Source organism: Ictidomys tridecemlineatus, chromosome 8 (genome assembly GCF_052094955.1).
Source record: "Ictidomys tridecemlineatus isolate mIctTri1 chromosome 8, mIctTri1.hap1, whole genome shotgun sequence".
NCBI lineage: Eukaryota > Metazoa > Chordata > Mammalia > Rodentia > Sciuridae > Ictidomys > Ictidomys tridecemlineatus.
Window position 1 is genome coordinate 102,691,856 of NC_135484.1, and position 23,645 is coordinate 102,715,500.

The window sequence follows — 23,645 nt, forward strand, 5'->3', positions numbered from 1 at the left end:
CAGAGGGCGGTGTCAGCCTCGGCTCCCTGATTGGCCTAGGAGGCGTTCGCGCTTGCACTGTTGCCGGGACTTCCAGAGGTGTTGACCTTTTGGCAAGTGAGGGGCGGGGGCGGTGTGCGTGGGGTCTGCCGCCCTCTCCCACAGAGCTGTCAGCAACAAGTCCGCCAGTGAGTAGAGCTCTGCACCTGGGAGCCGGTCAGGCTTTCAGATACTTCCATTTTCATTTTTCTGGCTCGTCTCTGCTCTACCCCCTTTTCTCTTATCTCCCCTACTCTGTCCTGTCCTTCTTTTTGTTTTCCTTCCTACTGGAAAGGATAGCAATTTCCTCGACTTTCTTTCTTCTCAGGGTTAAATTTTAATTCAGGTCCTTGGGTATTTGGAGGCACCACTGCAAAGGTGCTCTTCAGTTCAGGAACAATGTCGCTGTCAGCTTGGGTCACAGGAGTACCCATTAAGCAGAGCTCATTTTTCCTATGATTCCAGAGGGGTTGCCCCCCGGCTCCACGGCAGCCTTCCTTCTAGTCTCCGGCTCATGTTATTAGAGTTTTTCCAAAAAGGCGATGAGACAAAACGTAGTTGGGTTAGGAGTGAGAGATGGAATAGGAAAAACAGGTCTAAATCGGCAAAGTGTAAAATATTTACTTGCTCTTGGCTTTGTCTAGAAAGAAGTCTTTTAGAAGCTTGAAGCGTGCAAGGTTTTAAGCCACTTGATTTAACGCAGTATAATTTGTATTTAATGAATTCTTTATGCTAATATTAATTTGCACGTCCTTAGTTGCTAATATTAACTTACATCTCTAATCCAAAATGCCTGAACATGGGAGGTAGCTAACCTTTCTTTAGGTACTCACATGAACAGTCAAACGTGAAAATGGTTTGGTTCAGGATTTTTTTCCTAGGTATATTTTCTGAAGGTGAGAGGAAGAATTTTATCACCTCTATTTAACCCATTCTAATCATCATATTTGTTTTGCATGTTGCTTCTCTGAATGCTTGAAGCCTTTCCTGATGCATCTTCTAAGAAAATTCAGAAGTCCTATTGCCATCAATAGTGGTTATGTTCTTATTTGAAAAAGTTTCCAACCTTCCCAATTTGCCATTTGGTTTTCAGGAAGTCTCTGTTTTACAGGGCTGTCTCCTGTCATTTGTCCAGGTTGAAGAAAGGTTCAGAGTATTTTGTGTGAAATGGATGTGGTACTTCACATCTTCAATTTAGTCTCAGTTATCAAATTACCTTTTATATTATTGCTACAGGAATGGTTCAGTTATAGCTTCTTAATTTTTCTCATTAATCTTTTAAGCTAGTAAATACAAGGGTAGCTTGCAAAAAGATGGATGACAAGGACCCCCAGGTTTAATAAAATAAAAACCATAATACCTTTAAGACTTATAAAAGTTGTTTTTATTTTATTTATGTTTAGACTTTGTCCTAAGAACTTTTTACTTATTTGAGTGTATTGCATTTACAAAGATGTACCCTGATTCTTTATGAGCTTGTCTACTTTTTTTTTCAAAAAAAGAATCTATACATAACCTAGTTTTAACTTTTTATTCATTTTTATATACTTACAGAAAGCACATACTTTATAGTTTCACAGTTTAATAAATTTCCACAAATGCAATACATCTATTTAATTGGCATTCAGTTCAAGACTATCACCTCAATGGGTTCCCTCTAGCTCCCTTTCTGTACTAGCTACCATAAGTAGCCACTTTTGTCACTTTTGATATAAAAATTAATTTTTATTGTTTCCTAAATATTTAAATAGCTACATAAAAAATTCTGTCATTTGCATATGCTGCAATTCAGTTATAGCTAATACTTCCACTAGTGAATTGTTTGTTATTTCATGACCCTATAGTGTTAGTCTTTTATGCGTCATTAAATCTAAGAAATGGTATGGAATATAGAATTTAAAATCATTATCTTGTGGGTTCACCAGTATAAAATTATATGGTATGATAAATTTATTAATGATGTTTGCATATAAAATAGTTTAAAATGATAATCTCTGTATACTGAGGCTGGATAACTCTAAAGTTATTCAGTAATTCAGATAAACAGTTTTCTCTTTTCCTCTATGGGATTTTGATCAAGCCACTTTATTTCTTTATTTTTCTGAACCTCAATTTCTATATCTGTAAAGTGATGAAATTGGCACCATCACTTAATGTAAGACACTATGCTAGTTATTAAGAATATATAGAGGGGCTGGGTATATGGCTCAAGTAGTAGCGCGCTCACCTGGACTGCATGAGGCCCTGGGTTCGATCTTCAGCACCACATAAAAAAAAAAATAAAGATATTGTGTCCAGGGGCTGGGTATGTGGCTCAAGCGATAACGCACTCGCCTGGCATACGCCGGGCGCTGGGTTGATCCTCACCACCACATAAAATAAAGATGTTGTGTCCACCAAAAACTGAAAAATAAATATTAAAAAAATTCTCTCTCTCTCTCTTTTTTAAAAAAAGATATTGTGTCCACCTTTAGCTAAAAAATAAATATTAAAAAAAAAGAACACATAGAACTGGGCGCACTGGTGCACACCTGTGATCCCAGGGATTTGGGAGACTGAGACAAGAGAATCATGAGTTGAAAGCTAGCCTCAGCAAAAGCAAGGCACTAAGCAACTCAGTGAGAGCCTGTCTTTAAATAAAATACAAATTAGGGCTGGGGATGTGACTCAGTGATAGAGAATCCCTGGATTCATTCCCTAGTACCAAGAAAAAAAAAAAAAGAATACATAGAATACATAGCCCTAATATTTGAGTAATTCGTAAACTGGAAGAAGCAAGATTACTGATGTGGCTATTTGGCCCAACTTCTGGATTCAGGGAGTCTGGAAAATATTAATTAAAGGGAAGTTCTTTGAAATTAGGCTGTCAGTTGGGTTTAGTGGTTTTCATGTGTAATCTCAGCTGTGGGAAGGTTGAGACAGGAGAACCAAAAGTTCAAGGTCAGCCTCACCAATTTTGTTAGGCCCTTAGCAACTTAGTCAGACCCTGTTTTCTTAAAAAAAAAAAAAAAAAAAGTAGAAGAAAGAAATAAATTAGGCTCTCTACATTCAAGTCTCTAAAAGTAGGACAATATTGATACCTACCTGTTGGTATTTTCAGAATTAAAATTTCTGCTCTCTGTGAAGTCCTCAGGGCCTTCTGTGTGCCTGGCATATAGAAAATGCATGTTAAGAGATAATGCCTTAGCTGAATTAGCTAAATAAAAACAGGATATTTTAGGCTGAAGGGAGAACAGAACAAACTCATAAATCTTTGGCATCTGCAGTGAACTGTAGGGAATCCAGTATTTCAAGAATATAATGTGTAGAGTACAAAGGAAGATGTGAGTTTGACATAGAATGTGGAGTGGACAAAGTCAGATGTGAGTTTGACAGGTTAGCAGAAACTGGTTATGGAAGTCTTAGATGCCTGTTTGATTTTTTTACCACTTTTTTTTCTTCACCAGCTACAGTAATGCCTTTCATGAAGTAAATATTAATTAAAACTCTATAAAATGAAAAAAATAGGAATTTATACTTTATCTTCAAAATGGTGCAGAACCTTTGAAAAATTTTGTGAGAATGTGACAAAATTTGCGCTGGTGTTAGTGGGTAAATGGATTAGATGGTGCTAAGGCTGGTCAGTAAAGCCAACTAAGGGTCTAAAGAGGAAGAAGAATAACTAGAACAATTGTAAATGTGGAGAAAAGGAGCCAATATTAGGTGTAGAAAGCAGCAAAAGGGATATTTTAAAATATATGCAAACTATTTTTTTTTTATTTTTCTAGATCAGTTCTCAATTTCCTTGAGTATTTTCATGCTTCACCATGTTGAGGGCAAAGAATCAGCTTTTTTCACTTTCACCCCATTACTTGAAGCAGTTAAAAGAACCATCATCCTCCAGGCTCCCATGGATACGGTGTCTACATCAGCAGAAACCTCTTCATCCAGAATGGGCTGCCCTGGCCAAAAAACAGTTGAAAGGCAAAAACCCAGAAGACCTAATATGGCACACCCCAGAAGGGATCTCTATAAAGCCCTTGTATTCCAAGGAGGACACTAAGGACTTACCTGGAGAACTTCCAGGAGTGAAGCCATTCACACGTGGACCTTATCCTACCATGTATACTTTTAGGCCCTGGACCATCCGCCAGTATGCAGGCTTTAGTACTGTAGAAGAAAGCAATAAATTCTATAAAGACAATATTAAAGGTGAGATTTTAACATGAGACATTATATTTCTAATTACACATAACTCCTAATCTTGGCTTTTTGGTTTTTTTGAGGAGACACTAATAATCTCTTTTAAGATATTCACTTTATAATTTTGTGATTAGAGACTATGCTGAAAGAAATGAATATTTTTCAACTTCTGTGATTAAAAGGATAATTGAGTTAGAACAAAGTGCTTATACCATTATTTATAAAAGCAATTAGGTGAGGTGAAGTTGTATGAAGAAAAGACTTTTGCTTTACCTTTGAAAAGCTTTTAATTAATATTGTTGGAATAAGTATTGGAGGGGAAGATAGTTTAAATTATGACCAAAGAAAGTAAAAAGAAAATGATAATATACTGGTAGATTCAGTGCAATCTTGCATTCATTCTCTGAAAATTATGTTTATAATTTCTTTTTCTGATCTCTAATTAAATCATGTTGGTTACATGCTAAACTTGAGCATTCCTAAGTGTGTATTGTTAATGGAGGACTGAACATATGTTTAGTGTAGACTATATATTTATTTAAAAATTCTGGATGTGGTCTGGGGGTGTAGCTCAGTAATAGAGCTCTTGTCTAGCATGTAAAAGTTAGTGGATTCCATATCCAGAATTACACCAAAAAACGGGGATGGGGTGTCTTTCATAATTCTGTTAGCTAAAACATCTTCTTCTGACCATGTTAAAGAACAAAAAAAGTGAGTAAACAAATTTTCTTGTCTTAACTATATATGAACAGCCCAATCTTTTCATGAGTTTTAGAAATATTTCAGTCAAAAATTGTCAAGAATAAACCAGGTGATTTGCCGCTTGAGCTTAAGCAACAAATCTCAGATTTGTTGAGATACTATGATCATTCTCTTCTTTCTCATTGATTTGGAACTCAGTTTTTACATTTTTAGCACATCAGAAACAACATCTAATATCTTTACTTAAAGATATCTAAGCATTAAAATGTTGTAAAATAGGGCTAGGACTGTGGTACTGCGGTAGAGTGCTTGTCTAGCATATGCGAGGTCCTGGGTTTGATCCTCAGCACCACATAAAAATAAATATATAATATAAAGGAATGTGTTCAACTACAACAACAAAAAAAATTAAAAATTTTGTAAATGAGACAAATGAGACAAATCAGTGTTTTGTGTAGTGTTAAAGTAAATCAGTTCATTTTGATGCCATACTATTCTTACATAATATTTCTTTATATATTTAGCTGGTCAACAAGGGTTATCAGTTGCCTTTGATCTAGCAACGCATCGTGGTTATGATTCAGACAACCCTCGAGTTCGTGGTGATGTTGGAATGGCTGGAGTTGCTATTGATACTGTGGAAGATACCAAAATTCTTTTTGATGGAATTCCTTTAGAAAAAATGTCAGTTTCCATGACCATGAATGGAGCAGTTATTCCAGTTCTTGCAACTTTTATAGTAACTGGAGAAGAACAAGGTGTACCCAAAGAGAAACTTACCGGAACAATTCAAAATGACATACTAAAGGAGTTTATGGTCAGAAATACTTATATTTTCCCTCCAGAACCATCCATGAAAATTATTGCCGACATCTTCCAATATACAGCTAAGGTATACTTCATCATTATATGTTTTGCTGAATATAGGAGTTTTTACAGAATTCTGTGGCTTCACTTGAATATAGGAAAGGTCTAAGTAATAGAGTACAAAGTCATTGTGTTTTATTGTTATTAGTTTTTGTCTATAATGTATATTTTATGGTCTGACATTAACCTGCACAATGTACATTTACTGTATTTATTGTTTAAATTTACTTTTATGATAATTGGTAGAGTCAGGGAAGTCTCATAATTTATAATTTTTATTTTTCTCCAGAATTCAGATATAGTTGAAATAGACACTGTTGTCAAGACAGATGGGCTCAGAATATCAGTGTATTTATGCTAAATGCAGGATTGAAAGATCTGAATTATATCTTCAACATCAATGGGGTCCCTAATATTCATCCCTGAATTAGATTCATCTTCCCTACTCAGTATTAGCTATAGAAATAGCATAGGAAAACATTTTCCTCCTCCTCCTTCATTTTCCTTTGAGCAGTTCATACATATTTCCACCTGTTTCTTTCTCAAATTTTACTTTTTGCTAGAATTGCTCTGCTTCTCCTTACCTACCTTAACATTAGTCCATTATTTAATGGCAAGGGGAAAATCTCTTCTCCATCTAATGTTTTTAAATCTTATTAACTCACACACAGGACTACAAAAAAAAGAAAAGAAAGAAAAGAAAAAAGATACTTAATTTATTCACCTCTGTATAATTATGGCTATCTCCACAAGCATTGGTATACTGCTTCCCATTTGATATTATGTTTTACACTTTATAATTTTACTTCTTTTCATGAACAGCATCTGCCCAAATGAAGTGTATTGCATATACTTATGCATTTCTGTCACTTTTAGATTTCAAGAATATATACATAGGAGGATCACATTTAGCAGCATATAGCAAACATACAAATATCAGTAACTTAAACTAAATAGAAGTCAGTTTCATCTAAAGAAGTCAGAAGATGGACAGTCGGGGGACTGCCTAAATGGAATCTCAGTATTCATCAGGGTTCCAGGCTCCTTTTATCTTGCTTCTCTTTTACTGTTAATGTGTCAGCTCTGGTTAAGGAAGGAAGTGGACCAGGTATGTGTCAGAGGAAGAGAGACCAAGCTCTTCCAATTAAAAATGAACTTCCATAGGGAACACACCAAACTCCCACTTGTAATTCAGTGGATGCAAATACTAGTAAAAGCACAGTGGAAATGTAGGGCTTCGTATTTTGCTATTCTGAATTTATGGTTCCACTAATAGAGGAAGAGAGAGAATGGTTATTGTATAGATAATAGTAGTCTGTGCTATTTTATAGTTGGGTATTTCATCTTGTGAAAGATTCTAATGCCATCCACAAGTTCAAAATCTCTTGATAACAATCCTTCATATAAATGATATAATGCCAACTTCAATACTGATCAAATAATGTTACTTTGAAGGACTTTGTGAGTGTGAATTTTTGTATTTTTTAAAGAATTTTAAATTTTGGCAAAATAATAGGTCATAAAATTACCATTCTAACCATTTCAAGTATACAGTTCAGTAGCATTGAGTACGTTCACATTGTTGGGTAACTGTAACTATCATTTATTTCTATCTCTGTGAATTTGATATTCTAAGTGCTTTTATAAGAGGAATCATAGACTAATGCCTTTGTGTAGCTGCCTTATTTTATTTAGTGTAGTATCTGGAAGATTTTTGAGTGTGTACTATCTGCTAGAATAATACTAAATTGTTTAGATGAGTCATTTCATTTAATCCTAAAACAATTCAATGAGAAAGTTATAGTTATTGCCTCTATTTTGTAGTTTAAGAAACTAAGGAATACACAGACTGAGAGACATGCGTACAGTCTCAGCTAGTTGAGTGGCACAGAATCTGAGCTCTCTGATTCGAGAGTGTGTCCTTTTAAACACTGTACAATTTCTTTGTGATTGAGTTTTTATTATTTGATATTTAGTTAATTCTGGAAGGATAATAATTTTTGGACTCTGTAGAACACTTGTGATTACATACTTCATCTAACATGAAATTTTAGGGTAAGAGTGGAAATGCAGTTCTCTTAGTGATTCGTGGTAAAAAGAACCCAACTGAGATATGCTTAGCATTAAATCTAACAGTAAATCAAACCAATTTTTTTATCTTTAAAAACTTTTTTTAGTTATCGATAGACCTTTATTTTATTCATTTATTTATATGTGGTGCTGAGAATCAAACTCAGTGCCTAACACATGTCAGACAACTCCTCTACCACTGAGCCACAACCCCAACCCCCATTTTTTATTTTTTAGCCTTGCCTTTTATCTTGTTTCATTTGAAAATAATTTTTCCACTGTGTGCTTATTCATGTTTGATGCCTTCATTCCAAAGAGTAAATGAATAACTAGTAAATAATATCAAATCGATACATCTTCTTCTGAGGCCAGAGTATTGGTTTGGAATCAGTGATATTTTCTTTTATTTAATCTAAAGAATGGTTAATGCAGATTCTTTTCATTAGAAAACTAAAACAGGTTCAGTCTTTTTGATGATTTATGGATAGATCTTTTAAATTTGAGGTGGAATTTAGTATAGCAATCCTTAAATGTATTCAGTAAATAGTATGAATTATCAAGTATATCTGACTTGAACATCATTTTTTAATAATTGCTCTTAGAAAATGGTTTTAATTCAATCTCCTAATATTTTTGTTCACTTGTGATTTTTATTTTATATAGCACATGCCAAAATTTAATTCAATTTCAATAAGTGGATACCATATGCAGGAAGCAGGAGCCGATGCCATTCTGGAACTGGCCTATACTATCGCAGATGGATTGGAGTACTGTAGAACTGGACTCCAAGCTGGCCTAACAATTGATGAATTTGCACCAAGGTAAGTAAATTAAATTTAGATATTGTCTCAAAATTAAGAAGATTCTTAAAACCATTTTATTACTGTGCAGCAAAATATGTTGACAAAATGGATTTACAAATATAAATGTCATGCTAGTTTTGGATTGTCTTATGTTTTATCTATATGTTAATGAGAGAATAATTGAATACTGTTTATTGACAAATTATATTACAATGTAAACATAAGATTAAGCAATTTTACTTTTATTAATTTTTCCACTTGAAAATATGGAAATCATCTGTTACTTTTTTCTGTTGTACTTATGTAATATAAATATTGTATGCACAGTGCTATGAAACGTGTTTCAAAAAATCTTGTTAATAAAGTTGTATGGAAAAGTAAAGGGAAAAATATGGTTTATAAAGTATTTACTTGTTAAGCTTTGCTCTGAGCCAAGCACTAACCTGTATGCTGGCAATACAGCACTTGGAAAACATGACTTCTGCCTTTTAGAGATCAGTGAATGTTCCTATGTACCAGGATGTTGCATATTTTTTATGATAGCAGTTCTCAAAATGTGGTCCAAGGACTCATGGGGATTGATAGACCTTTAATGGGGCCTTCAAGGTCAAAGCTGTTTTCATGACTAACTTACAACTTTATTTGCCTTTTTCACTTTAATTCTCTCAAGATTATAGTGGAGTTTTCCAGAACTCACATGAGATGCAATGTTGCAACAGACTGAATGCAGCAGCAGATCTAAGACTACAAAAACAGTTACAGAGATTTGCAAAAAATGTAAAAATAATGATTCTTTATTACAATTTTTTGTGTTAGAGAAGTATACCTATTTTTCATAAAAATATTACTTAATGTTAACATGTTGTAAGTTTATTGTTGTTTTTAAATGAACTAGTAAATAAAATATTGATAGATATTGCCCAAATGAAGAAATATTCCTTAGGATCTTTATTAATTTTAAAGAGTTTAAAGAGTTTGGGGGGGGAGCTGGGGTTGTAGCTCAGAGGTGGAGTGCTTGCCTGGCATGCATGGGGCACTGGGTTCGATCCTCAGCACCACATAAAAATAAAATAAAGGTACTGTGTCCACTTACAAATAAAAAATTTTTTTAAAAAGTTTGTAGGACCAAAATATTTGAAAAATACTATATTAGGAACTTCTTCCAAATATACATGAAGTATTTTTAATTAAGTTTTGGTTTCTTAAAGTTCACCTTGTTTTATTTAAGATATCATAACCTTTGTGGTTTTAGAAGTGATTAAGTAACCTGTATCAACTTCAGAATATAAGATAGCAGAGAATGGTAAAATTAGAGACAAATTGGAGAAAAATCTGCTCAGACCAAATCATATATAGTATGAAAAAAAATTCCAAACTTTTTTTTTTGTGTGTGGTACTGGATATTGAAACCAGGGGTGCTTTACCCTTGAGCTGCACTCTCAGCTCTTTTAATTTTTTAAAAAATTGTGATACAGGGTCTCACTAAGTTGCTAACACTGGCCAGAAACTTGGAATCCTCCTGCCTTTCCAGTGCTATAATTGCAGGTGTGCACTACCCCAACCCCGCCAAAAAATGTATTTTTGCTACCCATTCAAAGCAAGTTTGACATTTATTCCCTCCATAAAAAACCCTGCCTTACATACTGAATATTGCTAAAATATTTTTTTATTTTTTAGAAAATGAATATTTAATCAAGGACACATTAGGAGATTATTTCCTAAGGAAAAGCAATTGCAAATTGAATAGTTTTTAGGCTACTTCTAATCTATTTCTTCTATATGCATAAAATTATACTTTTATATGTTAAGGTTTGCACTTACTTATATATGTGTGTATTTTTTAATTCAAATTAAGATGTTTGATATTAAAATCTGGATATTGATTTTCTAGTGTGTGATGCAATTAATTTTCTGTTTTATATTGTTAAATTTAAGCAAATTCTGGATTTAACATTATGGTTTTAGGTTGTCTTTCTTCTGGGGAATTGGTATGAATTTCTATATGGAAATAGCAAAGATGAGAGCTGGGAGAAGACTGTGGGCTCATTTAATACAGCAAAAATTTCAGCCTAAAAATTCTAAATCTCTTCTTCTAAGAGCACATTGTCAGACATCAGGATGGTCACTTACTGAACAGGTATGTATATAATTCAAAATAGAGAATTTTAATGAAGAAAATAAATATTTCCTTATACCAACATGGTACAAGCATGTAATATTTATCTGTTAACATTTGAAAAATCGTAAATATTCAGAAGCATAAAACACACTTAAATTTGTATTTATCATATTGCATAAATAAAATTTGCTCCATCTAGTGGTTAACAATATAATATCATTTAAATCTTACAGTGCTGTTTTACGTTTTTTAGGGAATTTCTCCTTTAGGTATATGTAGAAGGTAGCAATCAAAAATATCTTGGCACGGTGACTTATGCCTATAATCCCAGTGGCTTGAGAGGCTGAGATAGGAGCTGAAAGCAAGCCTCAGCAAAAGTGAGATACTAAACAACTTAATGAGACCCTGTCTCTGAAAAAAATAGAAAATAGGGCTAGAGATGTGGCTCAGTGGTTGAGTGCCCCTGAGTTTAATCCTTGGTACCAAAATGAATAAATTTTGATACCAAAAATAAATAAATAATAAAATAAAATAAACAAAGGAGTGAAAGGAAGATCAATAGAGTAGAGAAGGGAGAAAAAGTGGGAGGGAAGAGGAGACCAAAAGGGAGGGGGAATGGGGATTGAAGTAAAATACTATGTATAATTATAATGCTGTAATAAAAATAAATTTTTAAAAAAGTAAAAAATATTTGATGATGAGAAAAATCTAAAATCATAATTTAATTAATACTATCATAGTTTTAATAGGAGTCTTAATATAAAACTGAGTAATTAAAAGTTGATATTATACATATATATGCATTTTGTTTATAAAAGCTGTGTGTTCAAGCAAGCATTAGAACAAGCAGATCATTTAAATACTATTATCTCTGGGGTTATTTAATTCTATTTTATTACACTAAAATTGTATGGTCATAATCTTGTCTCTTTTTTTCTCTCAGTGAATAGATGTTTGATGGTTACATAAAGAGCAAATAATTTATAAAGATTATTCATTTCTTAAATACTATTATTAAAACTGTTCTTTGGGCTAGGGATGTGGCTCAAGTGATAGCTCGCTTGCCTGGCATGTGTGCGGCCCAGGTTCGATCCTCAACACCACATACAAACAAAGATGTTGTGTCTGCCGAAAAACTAAAAAATAAATAAAATTCTCTCTCTCTCTCTCTCTCTCTCTCTCTCTCTCTCTCTCTCTCTCTCTCTCAAAAAAAAAAAAAAAAAAAAACCAAAAAACTATTCTTTATATCATTGATGGAGACATATATATATTCCAAAAATTTACAGGATGGACTCTTCTAAGATGCATACATTTGCAATTTTTTATAAGGAGTACAAAAAGGGCCAAGTTTGGTACCTTGGCTACATTTCAAAACCTCAAATAATTCATTCAGAATCTAATATGGTATCAGATTTTATCATTTTTCAAAATCAAAAGAAAAAATATCAATAGAGTAGAGAAGGGAGAAAAGGAGGAGGGAAGAGGGTACAAAAAGGGAGGGGAAATGGGGATTGAAGTAAAATTCAATATTCCTAAGTATTACTTCACACCTATATGTAAAAATATTCCTCTATCCAAAATAATTGTATAGTGTTCTATAGTTTTGGTTATGTTTTTTTAAACAGTGCCATTTAATTGGCAATTATTTGCACAAATAATGTTGCATGCATGTATTTGTAAAAATGCATTTTTTTGCATAGTATGGCTAAAATCTATCAACTCTATTTCATAGTATTACTAAATTACCTTCCAAAGAATCAAAATATAGTTCCATCAACAATATATGAGAATACCTATTTTCCCATAATAAATTATATATTATTTAAACTTGTACTATTTGCATATATCTGTATTTTTTCAAATGCCTTTTGGCATGGGGTTAGAAATGATGTGGAATATGATGATCATTATTATTCAAAATACATCTATGAAGACATGAATTAGTGTGAATATATGTTGTATACAACTAGAGATATGAAAAAATTGTGCTCTAGATGTGTAATAAGAATATATGCATTTCACTGTCATATAAAAAATTAAAATTACTGAAATTACATAGGAACTTGACAGTGTGCAAATTTAGTCTAGAATAATAAGTGAAAAATGAAGCACAGCATACAATATAAAACATAATAGCCTAGAAGTAAAATAAAAAACCAGGAAAATAAATTCATTGTGAATACTTCATACAACAATAATTGTAATGCAAAACAAAAATTCTGTAAAATCGCAGTTTTCATATGAAGAATGAAAAATAAGTAATTTAGTGAAAATGTAATATGTAATGTTCTACTAAGGAACAAATTTTGGAGCCAGGCTCAGTGGTGCACACTTGTAATCTCAGCAGCTCAGGGAGGCTAAGTCAAGAGGATCATGGGTTCAAAGCCAGTCTCAGAAACTTAGCAAGACCGTAAGCAGCTTAGTAAGACCCTGTCTCAAAATGAAAAATTTAAAAAGGGGTGAAGATGAGGCTCAGTGGTTAAGTACTCATGGGTTCAATCCCTGGCACTCACTCTCCCCCCGCCCCCCAAATTGAATGAAGTTCAAATTTTGGAACAGGGAAATAAAGTAGGACACAAAATTATAAACAGTGGAAAATGAATTATTAACATTAAAGTAGGTATTAAGTGAACCACAGTGGATTTAGAAAACAAAGTTGAAAGATAATCTTGTCTTTATACATGTTCATTTTACATAAAGTGTTTTGATACATTTAAAAGTAATTTATAATTTTAAAGTTCCATTGCTTTTATAAATTTAAAAATGAATTACAGCTTATATGTTCCATATGAAATATAACTTCAGGTCCTTATAAAAATGGAGAAACAGATTTTGAGTTTGGGAGAAATTTTAATAACAATTTTTTAAAATCTCAATTTGCTTACTTTATAAGCTAAGGAAACTAAAGTTCAGGGAAATAAAATGAGTTTCTCAAATTATAATTAGGAACATAGTAAGTTCTAACCCAGATTTCATACCCCATAGTCCATTGTTCAATTTATTATTCATTTTTTAATTTGTTTTAATTAGTTATTCCTGTATTGAGTGTCTGTTTTGTGCATATCGAGAAGGTCCATACTTTGATTTCTAAAATATAATTGGAAGACAGAGAATTAGGAGATGAGGGCTCATAAAATCTAAGGAGAAAAGACATGATATTGTTATCAAATATTTATGAAGTATAAAAGTGGGCACAACAAAGTTTGATATTTCACAATGCTTTAGTTTCTGAGCATATATTGTACAGTTGGTTTTTAATTCTAATTGCATTAATAATCACTAATTTGTCTTAAGTTTATTTGATATTTTGAAGCCTAATATGGACATTGGCATAGAAAGTGGGCAGCTTAATTATATCTGCTTAATTATATCCTTTTATAATCACAATATCTATCAACTGTTTCCTTATTTTGTTGTTTCTATTTCTTACCAAATGTTTTAGGATCCCTACAATAACATTATCCGAACTGCAGTAGAAGCAATGGCAGCTGTGTTTGGAGGGACTCAGTCTTTGCACACAAATTCTTTTGATGAAGCTTTGGGTTTGCCAACTGTGAAAAGTGCTCGAATTGCCAGAAACACACAGATCATCATTCAAGAAGAATCTGGCATTCCTAAAGTGGCTGATCCTTGGGGGGGTTCATATATGATGGAATCTCTCACAAATGATGTTTATGATGCTGCCTTAAAGGTCAGTTTCTCCTCTTTGCAGCTTTGATGTCAAGATTTATAAATTTATAATGACTGATAAATTTATGTATCAAAGTTTTGGGGGGTTTTGTTTGCCTTATAAATCTAATCATTTTTAAACTTATATCAAGATTTAGAAAATGTGAGAAAAGGGGAAATTCAGATTTAATTTTGTAGTTTTCAAAATTGAAACAATTTAAAAATGTTTGTTTTTATGTTAAAGTATTTCATTCAAAGAGTTAAAAAGACTGCTAAAGTTAAAGAACTTATACCAAAAAAAAGCAGTCATTAGCTTTTCACTTATTTTTTTCCTATTTCTTGGCATATGCTTCATACTTTTGTTTGTTGTCCTTTTTGTTTTTATCTACTTTAAAGTCATACATGACTGTTTCTTCTAATTTTGTCATGTTTAAACATTAGACAGAATTTATTCTTTTCTTAGTATGATAGTTTAGTATTTTAGCTCACTTGTAGTACTTTCCCTGTCTCTTATCGAATTCCTTCCCAAGTGTTCTGATGTTCTCATTTGATTTAAAGTGGTTTCTCTCTAAGATGTTGATCATTGTTGTCCTTTGGCTTCTCCTTGCTTTTATGCTAAGAATACTTTTTCACTTCTTCTATGTTGTATTTTGAATCCTGAATCTCATGCTTATGTTTTTCTGAAGCACTTCTTTTTAAAAAAAGTTTTAGAGGTTATTTGTGGCTCAGTGGTAGAGTGCTCGTCTAGCACGCATGAGGCACTGGGTTTGATCCTCAGCACCACATAAATATAAAGTAAAGATATTGTGTCTACCTAAAACTAAAAAATAAATATTTTTTAAAAAGTTTTAAAATTTGACAGTACATTTGACATATTATACATACATGAAGTATAACTTACTCTAATTAGGATCCCATCCTTGTGATTGTACATGATATGGAGTTCCACTGGTCATGTATTCATATACAAACATAGGAAAATTATGTCTGATTCATTCTACTATCTTTCCTAATCCCATTCTCCTTCCCTTCCCTTCAGAATGTTGGCAAGGATGTGGGGAAAAAAAGGTACACTTATATATTGCCAGTGGGACTGCAAATTGGTGCAACAACTATGGAAAGCAGTATGGAGATTCCTCAGAAAACTTTAGTCTTCTCCCAAGATTCAAGTGAAGTTTTCTGTCTTTAGAATATACTTGTTACTTTTGTTATTGTCTTTTCAACAGAAAACTTTAAACTCACAAGTTCTAATTAATTCCCTTGCTAGCTATTTAATTCCTTTCTTATGAAATATTGACTTTCAGCTTATAATTTTATTGTATTGTTAGTAATTATATAATAACACTCAGAGTTAATTTGTGTTCTTTAAAATTTTTCTTAGTGTGTTCTAGTTTTATTACTCTGTTTTTCTTATTGTTAGCTCATTAATGAAATTGAAGAAATGGGTGGAATGGCCAAAGCTGTAGCTGAGGGATTACCTAAACTTCGAATTGAAGAATGTGCTGCCCGAAGACAAGCTAGAATAGATTCTGGTAAGAAACAAGGGAAGAGTATGTGTATGAAATCCAGTATCAAGAAATACCAATTTTTGTTTGATGATAACATATAGTTAATAAAACAAAAATAATTTTTGAGAAAAATCTCTCTATATATCCATATATGTTTATATTTTTGTATTTGTGCCTGCATAGATGTATGTAGGCAAGCATATATATATCCATGAATGTATACCCATGTGTGTGTGTGTATATATATACACACACACACAGATGAGTGTAACATTTTGAAGATTACACTATCAGTGATTATTGTGTTCTATATTGGCATATTCATTCATTCATTCAATCTATGAATCCTTTTACCATGTTAAATTTGAAGCACTTGCTGTGTCTGGGCATACAACTGTGATAAGGCCAAATCTAAACTCTGTGACCAGAGAACTTACATTCTAGGGAAAGAGAAAATGAATAAGTAAACAAAGTAATTACAGATTGTGTTAATTGCTATGAAGGAAATAAAGAATATAAGCTAGGGTAGGAATGTTAAGATGTGTTTAGATAAGAATAATAATCTGTTCATTTGAGGCAAAATATATTTTTTATCATGTAAGGAGGTGCCTTTTTAATTCTGATTAATCACTTATAGATAGTAAAAAGTGTTTGTTTATTTATTTATTTTGTTTGTTTGTCTGTTTTGGTACTGGGGATTGAACTCAAGGGCACTTGACCACTGAGCCACATCCCCAGCCCTATTTTACATTTTATTGAGACAGAGTCTCACTGAGTTGCTTAGCACCTCTCATTTTGCTGAAGCTGGCTTTGAACTCGTGATTCTCCTGCCTCAGCCTTCTGAGCTGCTGGGATTACAAGTGTGTGCCACCATGCCCAGCTGTATTTTATGTTTGAAAGTGATTTACTGTAAGAAAATCCAAGAAAATTTAGAAAAGCTGTTGGGTGTTGATTCTCTAGTTTCTAAATCTCGCATGGTAACTGCTCTGATTACTTATGTTTTGTAATGTTGTAAGAAGGCTTATCAGGAACACTGAAAAAGCATGTAGTTTGGGAGAAAATAAAAGTCCTCCTTCATAGAAATTCTCATATGCAACTGTACTTTCCCCTTGCACCTTCACCTCAAATTTGAGATTTGCTGTTCTATACTGAAGTTTCATTAAAAGTTAGGAATATTACTTTTATTGTTATGGAAAATACATGATAATTACAGCATCATTGTTAGGCAATTATTTGTGAATAGAATCTCTATATTATTTTCGTTTTGGAAATTTATAGGTTCTGAAGTAATTGTTGGAGTAAATAAGTACCAACTGGAAAAAGAAGAATCTGTAGAAGTTCTGGCAATTGATAATACTTCAGTGCGTAAGACGCAGATTGAAAAACTTAAAAAGGTATGAATGGCTATTATTTTATAAGTATTTTCTGTTTTCTGGATGCTGGATAATTCCTTACATTGTCCTGTTTTAATCTTCACAACAATTGCATGAGATGGGGATTACTCCTATCTTTTTAACAACAGAGAAACTAAAGATAAGAAACTTGATTGGGATAAATGAACAGCCAAGACTCTGAGGTCTGTTGACACCAGAAACTCAAGTATTTTTAAACTATAGTATTTGCCCCTGTGAAACTTATATTTTAGTATTTTTTAATACACACTAAAATAATTGTATCTTACATAATTTACTGATTAGAACTGAGGCTTATATAATTATGTAAATCATTCAAAAGTAAAAAAAAAAAAAAAGAAAAGAAAGTTCAGAGTCCATATTTGAATCTAGGGCTTTTCATTGTAATTTCTTTCTACTATGATACTACTATGAAAGAATGATTTGCTTTCTGATTATTAAAATCCAACAATAGATATGCTACAGTTTATAATGAACTTAATTTTGAGTATTATATATTTATTTTGATTATGTATCCTTTTTAATTTTCAGTTCCTCATTGAGATAAGTAAAATTATGTAAAATACCAAAATAGATAAAACATTAATTTTTACTGCTGTAACCTGTGTTTTTCTCTTGTAACAAGCTACCTGGAGCTCCTAATCTCTGGCATTTGTAATTACTTGCTATTTCTAAGTCACAAAACAAAATCCCACAATGATTTTTCTTTGTTCCCTTTTCTTCTGGTTATTTAAAACTGCCCAGTTATATTGAATGCATGATTGTCGGTGTCAAATTTTTTTTATTGTTAGTGGCAGGTGTTTAATGATATTGTTTACACGTACACTTTCAATCTAATCAGGAATAACAATGATTTTTTCACTCTTATAATTTTATCATTTTTACGAAAGACCCTATTTAGCATGTACCATTTAATTTTCAGTGATCTCCAAAGTCTTAGTATTACTTTGTTAAGAGAAAACTTTTTTCCTTCTCCAGTACTTTAGGTTCTTATTAACTCTATACCCTCAAGCTTGAGGGATTCCATTTATCATAAACAATGATAAGCCTTATTTTTGGCAAGAAAGAGAAATTCATTAAGGACAATAGTGCAATAATTGTTAACATTTTTTTGAGCACCTTATATGTACCACACACTGTGCTAAGTTCTTTTCTTAGACTGTTGTTTTTCTATATTATTTTGCTTTGTAGGTATTTACTATATTTATTACTTTACAGGAATCCAATGATAAGATATTAAGTCATATATATGTTATACTGGCTGTAAATGCAGAAGCTCTTGTTTCCTAAAACCATGAAATTCTTAATTCTTAAATTCCTTTCATAAAATTGAGATTTATTGAGTGCCAGTGCTATACTAGGAATTGCTTTAGGTATGCATTTTCTCATTTCATCCTTGTCAGAACTGTTTTTTTTTTCATAAATCCAATTTGACAGAAGATTGATATAAAGAGATGTTAATAATTTTCTTTTATACTATCAGCTAATAAATGTCAGAGCTGGAACTTGAACCCAAATGTTGTTCCTATGCCTGTGCTTTCAACTCCATGCTAGTGTCATCCCAACTTTTTGGAACGTGACTCACAGTTAAAAGTACATTTCACCTACATGCCTGTCTACATACACTCATGTGAATGTGCTCATAACTGAAATAAAAAGTTTTACAAAACAGTACTTTTTCAAACTATGAGCCATCCACTTAGATATTTTCTGCTGAGGGCCATTACCAAGTAGGAATGACGCATGGAAATTTCCTTGCCAAGCGTACCCCATGCTGCTTAGAGGATATTCGATGGGACATTGCATGCATGCTTTAATAAGGTGACCTTGCTCAAGGACCAAGGCGGATCCGGGTTTAGAGCTGATCAGGTTTGAGGAAGTAACCGGCTCCTTGAGTTTAAGGCGTTGCCAGTTTAAGATAATGGGTTTTAGGGAAGTTGGCAGTTGAAGATTATTGCTGGGATTAGGGTGTTCCTGCTGCTTGTTCCGTTGAGTTCTCCTGAGATTAAAATGAGATTTGGAGATAGCCTCGTGGAGTAGGTGAATTGTGTGGGAGACGGAAGAACGTGATTGCCCCTGGACCTGTGTGGAGGCGGTGTGAGAGCGGGAATAAAGAATTGCTGTTTGAACCTACAAAGCTGTGTGGTGGCTCGTGATTCTGGTGCCAAGCCGAGACATTGGCCTTTGGCAATTTTCTATTCTATTTCTTTTCTAATTATAGTTCACTAATTCTATATCACCATCCATTAATGGATTAAAACCACCATTCAAGAAACACCATACTACTATGTTGCCTCCCTTATAATAGAAAAAGCTTGCAAATTAGATTACATAAAATGAAACTATATATAGAAAAATGAGCATTTCCATAGAGTTTGGAGTGGAATTTTTCTATACCCTAATATAATTTTTTCATCCCACCTCTTATTATAGATTCCATATGAGTTTTTGGCAGCATTTTGAACAGTATCATATTTTAGGCTTATTTTCTGACGGTGCAGCTTATAAAACATTGAATTTGAATAACCATTTTGGCAAATTGTTGGCAGAGAAGAGTAGAGCTAGGATCTACTGGAAATGTTTTTAACCATAATTTACATTGTTTGTCTTTCCCTCTCTTTCTGTCACCTCTTGGGATTATTTTAAACACAAAGAACAGCAATATATGTATAGGTATTATTACCAATATATTGTTAATTAGCTAAAGGAAACTTAAAATTTAACTAAAAAATTTTCTAAGTTCTGATCTATTTCTTTCCTTCTTACTATGAATCTTTAATATTCTGTTGAAATAATTCTATAAAAGATTCACTTGTTTTCAACATCTTGCTACTTTAGGAAAGTCTAAGTAGCTATATCAGCAGTAGTATTTCCCTTTTGTTTCTTATTTGTTAGTATTGTATTGAATTAGTACTATTTTAGGAGATCCTGAGTGAATGAATTGTATGAATGAATGTACTTTTTAGGTTATATATTATTCTCTTTATTTCTTCTCTCATTTTTGAGGTTAGGATTACAGAAAATTTCATATTGTATATGTCAGGGTCTAATCGTCTAATATCTGTTTTTTATAATTTTTATTTTTTAGTTTTTGGTGGACACATATCTTTATTTTATTTTTATGTGGTGCTGAGGATCGAACCCAGTGCCTTGCGCATGCCAGATGAGCGTGCTACCTCTTGAGCCACAACCCCAGCCCCTAATATCTGTTTTATTACATGTTGATGTAAATTTTCCTCTTTTTTTTTTTTTTTTTTTACCTTTTTTATAAGATCAAATCCAGCAGGGATCAAGCTTTGGCTGAACGGTGTCTTGCTGCACTAACCCAGTGTGCAGCCAGCGGAGATGGAAATATTTTGGCTCTTGCAGTGGATGCAGCTCGTGCAAGGTGAGGATATATACTAAAAGTTTTTGAAATACTAAAAGTTGATCACTTTACCTCTTCAGAATGTACTTAAGTGAAATATTCTACCTGTAAACCTGAAAGCTCAAAGGAAAATAATGGAAAACATAACAACTTTAATTATTATTTTTCCTTAAATATCTGTACATTTGAAACATTAATATACTTTGGGGTAGTGATACTGGTGATTGAACCCAGGGGCACTGTACCTCTGAGCTACACCACCAGCCCTTTTTATTTTGAATTTTGAGACACTCTTGCTAAATTGCCCAGGCTAGCTTTGAACTTGTGATTCTCCTGCTTCAGCCTCCTGATTTGCTGTGATTGCAGGCAAGTGCTACTGTGTCCCACATTAGTATACTGTGAATTGGTTATATTAATGCTTGTATATTTCATTGTGGCTGAGGACATTTGAAGCTATTATAAAGAATCTATTTCATAGCTTTGTAGATTTAAATTTGCTATGCTTACAAGTATATTGTCAAGGTGAACCAACTTGATATTTAACCCATTAGACAGGCCTTTGTGGTATATGGGTAATATTTTTTTGAGAATTGAATAAACCAATTGTCATGCTACATATTTTGAATTATTCTTAATCATGAAGGAAACAGAAGAACCATCTTCCCTGTCCCAATCATTTTCCCTGAATCCCTATTCCAATCATTTTCTCTTCTTGCTAAAGGGATTGTTTTAAAAACAGAGTAGTTGGGTTTTGTTGTTGTTTGGTACTGGGTATTTAACCCAGGGGTACTTTGCACTAAGCTACTTCCTCATTCTCACTAAGTTGCTGAGGGTCTCAATAAATTGCTGAGGCTGAACTTAAACTTGCAATCCTCCTGCCTCAGCCTCCTTAGTTCTAGGATTGCAGGCATGCATCACTACACTCAGTAAGGTGCATTTTAAAATTTCCTGGTCTCTTTATTTTAGGTTAACATCTTAGCCTACTTTTTCTGGTTTCTTCTATAGTATAACTGGTCTAACTAAATTCTCCAGCAACCTTCTCTTTGTTGAAAAATGTTAAAAGATATACTTATCAGGACTGGGGTTGTGGCTCAGAGCGCTCACTGAGCATGCATGAGGTACTGGATTCGATCCTCAGCAGAACATAAAAAGAAAATAAAGGTATTATAACTAAAAAATAAATATTTAAAAAGATATACTTATCAAAAAATAAGAGGGGAGTCTTGCTTTTTGTTCATTTGTATTCTTAAGTAGTAATATATTCAGTAATCTTCAGATACTTGTCTGTAGTTTTTAGTCATTCAGGTGAATTTTTGTTACATGTTGAAAAGAGATTACAATGCATATAGACATTCAGAATCACTTTTTCTATGTATTCTCAGGAAAGCTGCTTTGATTATACTTTAAAACATTCTTGTTTAAATTTTTGATAGCATATTTTTACTTAGATAAATAGAATATGTCTAATTATAGTATTAAGGTAAACTATTTCAAAGTAATGATGTTACTGGAACCTCCATTTAATATTTTAGATGTACAGTTGGAGAAATCACAGATGCTATGAAAAAGGTATTTGGTGAACATAAAGCTAATGATCGTATGGTGAGTGGAGCATATCGCCAAGAATTTGGAGAAAGTAAAGAGATAACATCTGCTATCAATAGGTAAAATGTGAGATTTTTTTAAGCTAGAAGTTCATCTTTTCTGTTAACCCAATTCCCTTTAATTTACTGGGACCTTAGCTTAGTTTTTTTCATATACAACTTGGAAAATGTTTGAATTGACTTTACTACTGGACTGTAATTAGACTGTAATTCTAATAAAACTAATTAATATTAAATATATATTTATGTATTATATAAGATATAAGTATATAATCCATATAAAGTTCATGAATTATATATGATATATAATTTATTATACATAATATATAATTATAAATATACTGTATAGTCATGTGCCAAAATGTAAAATGCCAGTGGGCCACATATGCAGTGGTAGTTTCATAAGGTCATAATGATGCTAAAAAATTTCTATCTCCTTATCATGTTGTAGCTGTAGCTATAGTAACATGAGGCACAACATATTACTCATGTTTGTGGTGATGCTGGTATAAATCTATATGCTGACAGTTGAATACAAGTATAGAACATATAGTTATAAGCAATACATAATAATGATGATAATAACTCTGTTACTAGTTTATTGTGCTTTTATTGTTATTTTAGAATGTATTCCTACTTATAAAATATGTTTATTATAAAAGAGTATGCCATGTTATGTTGTCAGAAGCCTCATATATCTTATATTTATAAAGTCTCTTGATCATGTCATTTTCTCTTGTGCTTTATTTAAGATCATGTTTTCTCCATTATATATATAAATACACATAAGTATGTATACTTACCATAGAGCCGAAGTGTGCAGTAGACTACACCATCTAAGTTTTTTAAGTAGGCTCTATGATGTTCACACAGTGACAAAATCGCATAACTATACATTTCTCAGAATATGTCGTGGTCATTAAGCTGAGCATGATTTTGAATAATTATATGTAATTTTATAACATATTCAGTATCAATTAATAAAGATTAAAAGAACTTTGAAATTGTTAATATTAGTTTTAGTAAAATTAATCATATCTTAAATTTTCACTGTAGTTTCTTTTAAGAGTTCTCATTTCAAACAGATGTTTGTATCATTAACACTATTGTTGCTTCATATTCTCCAGGTATTTTGCTTTCAATCTGTTTACGTTAGTAGTCTTGCATGTTTTCTTAAGTTTATTTGTTCAATTGCTAGAATAAAATTATAAAATCTTGATTTTTTTCCATTTAAAAATAAACATCTGGTTAATATCTATGCATAAATTAAAACAGTCTTCACTGAACTGACAGTAAATGACACTGTCACAGCATGAAGTGAAAA

General features: G+C 32.5%; 1 protein-coding gene across 1 annotated transcript in view; it reads left to right on the top strand.

Moving 5' to 3' along the window:
* Window positions 1–7: 7 nt before the first annotated feature.
* Mmut (methylmalonyl-CoA mutase) overlaps window positions 8–23,645 on the top strand; it is a 34,659-nt gene continuing 11,021 nt past the window's right edge. The window contains exons 1-10 of the mRNA XM_005318592.5: window positions 8–167; window positions 3,786–4,209; window positions 5,427–5,794; window positions 8,503–8,660; window positions 10,608–10,779; window positions 14,204–14,452; window positions 15,851–15,962; window positions 17,217–17,332; window positions 20,623–20,738; window positions 22,250–22,381. Coding sequence (XP_005318649.1) covers window positions 3,825–4,209; window positions 5,427–5,794; window positions 8,503–8,660; window positions 10,608–10,779; window positions 14,204–14,452; window positions 15,851–15,962; window positions 17,217–17,332; window positions 20,623–20,738; window positions 22,250–22,381 — 1,808 coding nt within the window. The 5' untranslated portion in view covers window positions 8–167; window positions 3,786–3,824. The remainder of the gene's footprint in view (window positions 168–3,785; window positions 4,210–5,426; window positions 5,795–8,502; window positions 8,661–10,607; window positions 10,780–14,203; window positions 14,453–15,850; window positions 15,963–17,216; window positions 17,333–20,622; window positions 20,739–22,249; window positions 22,382–23,645) is intronic.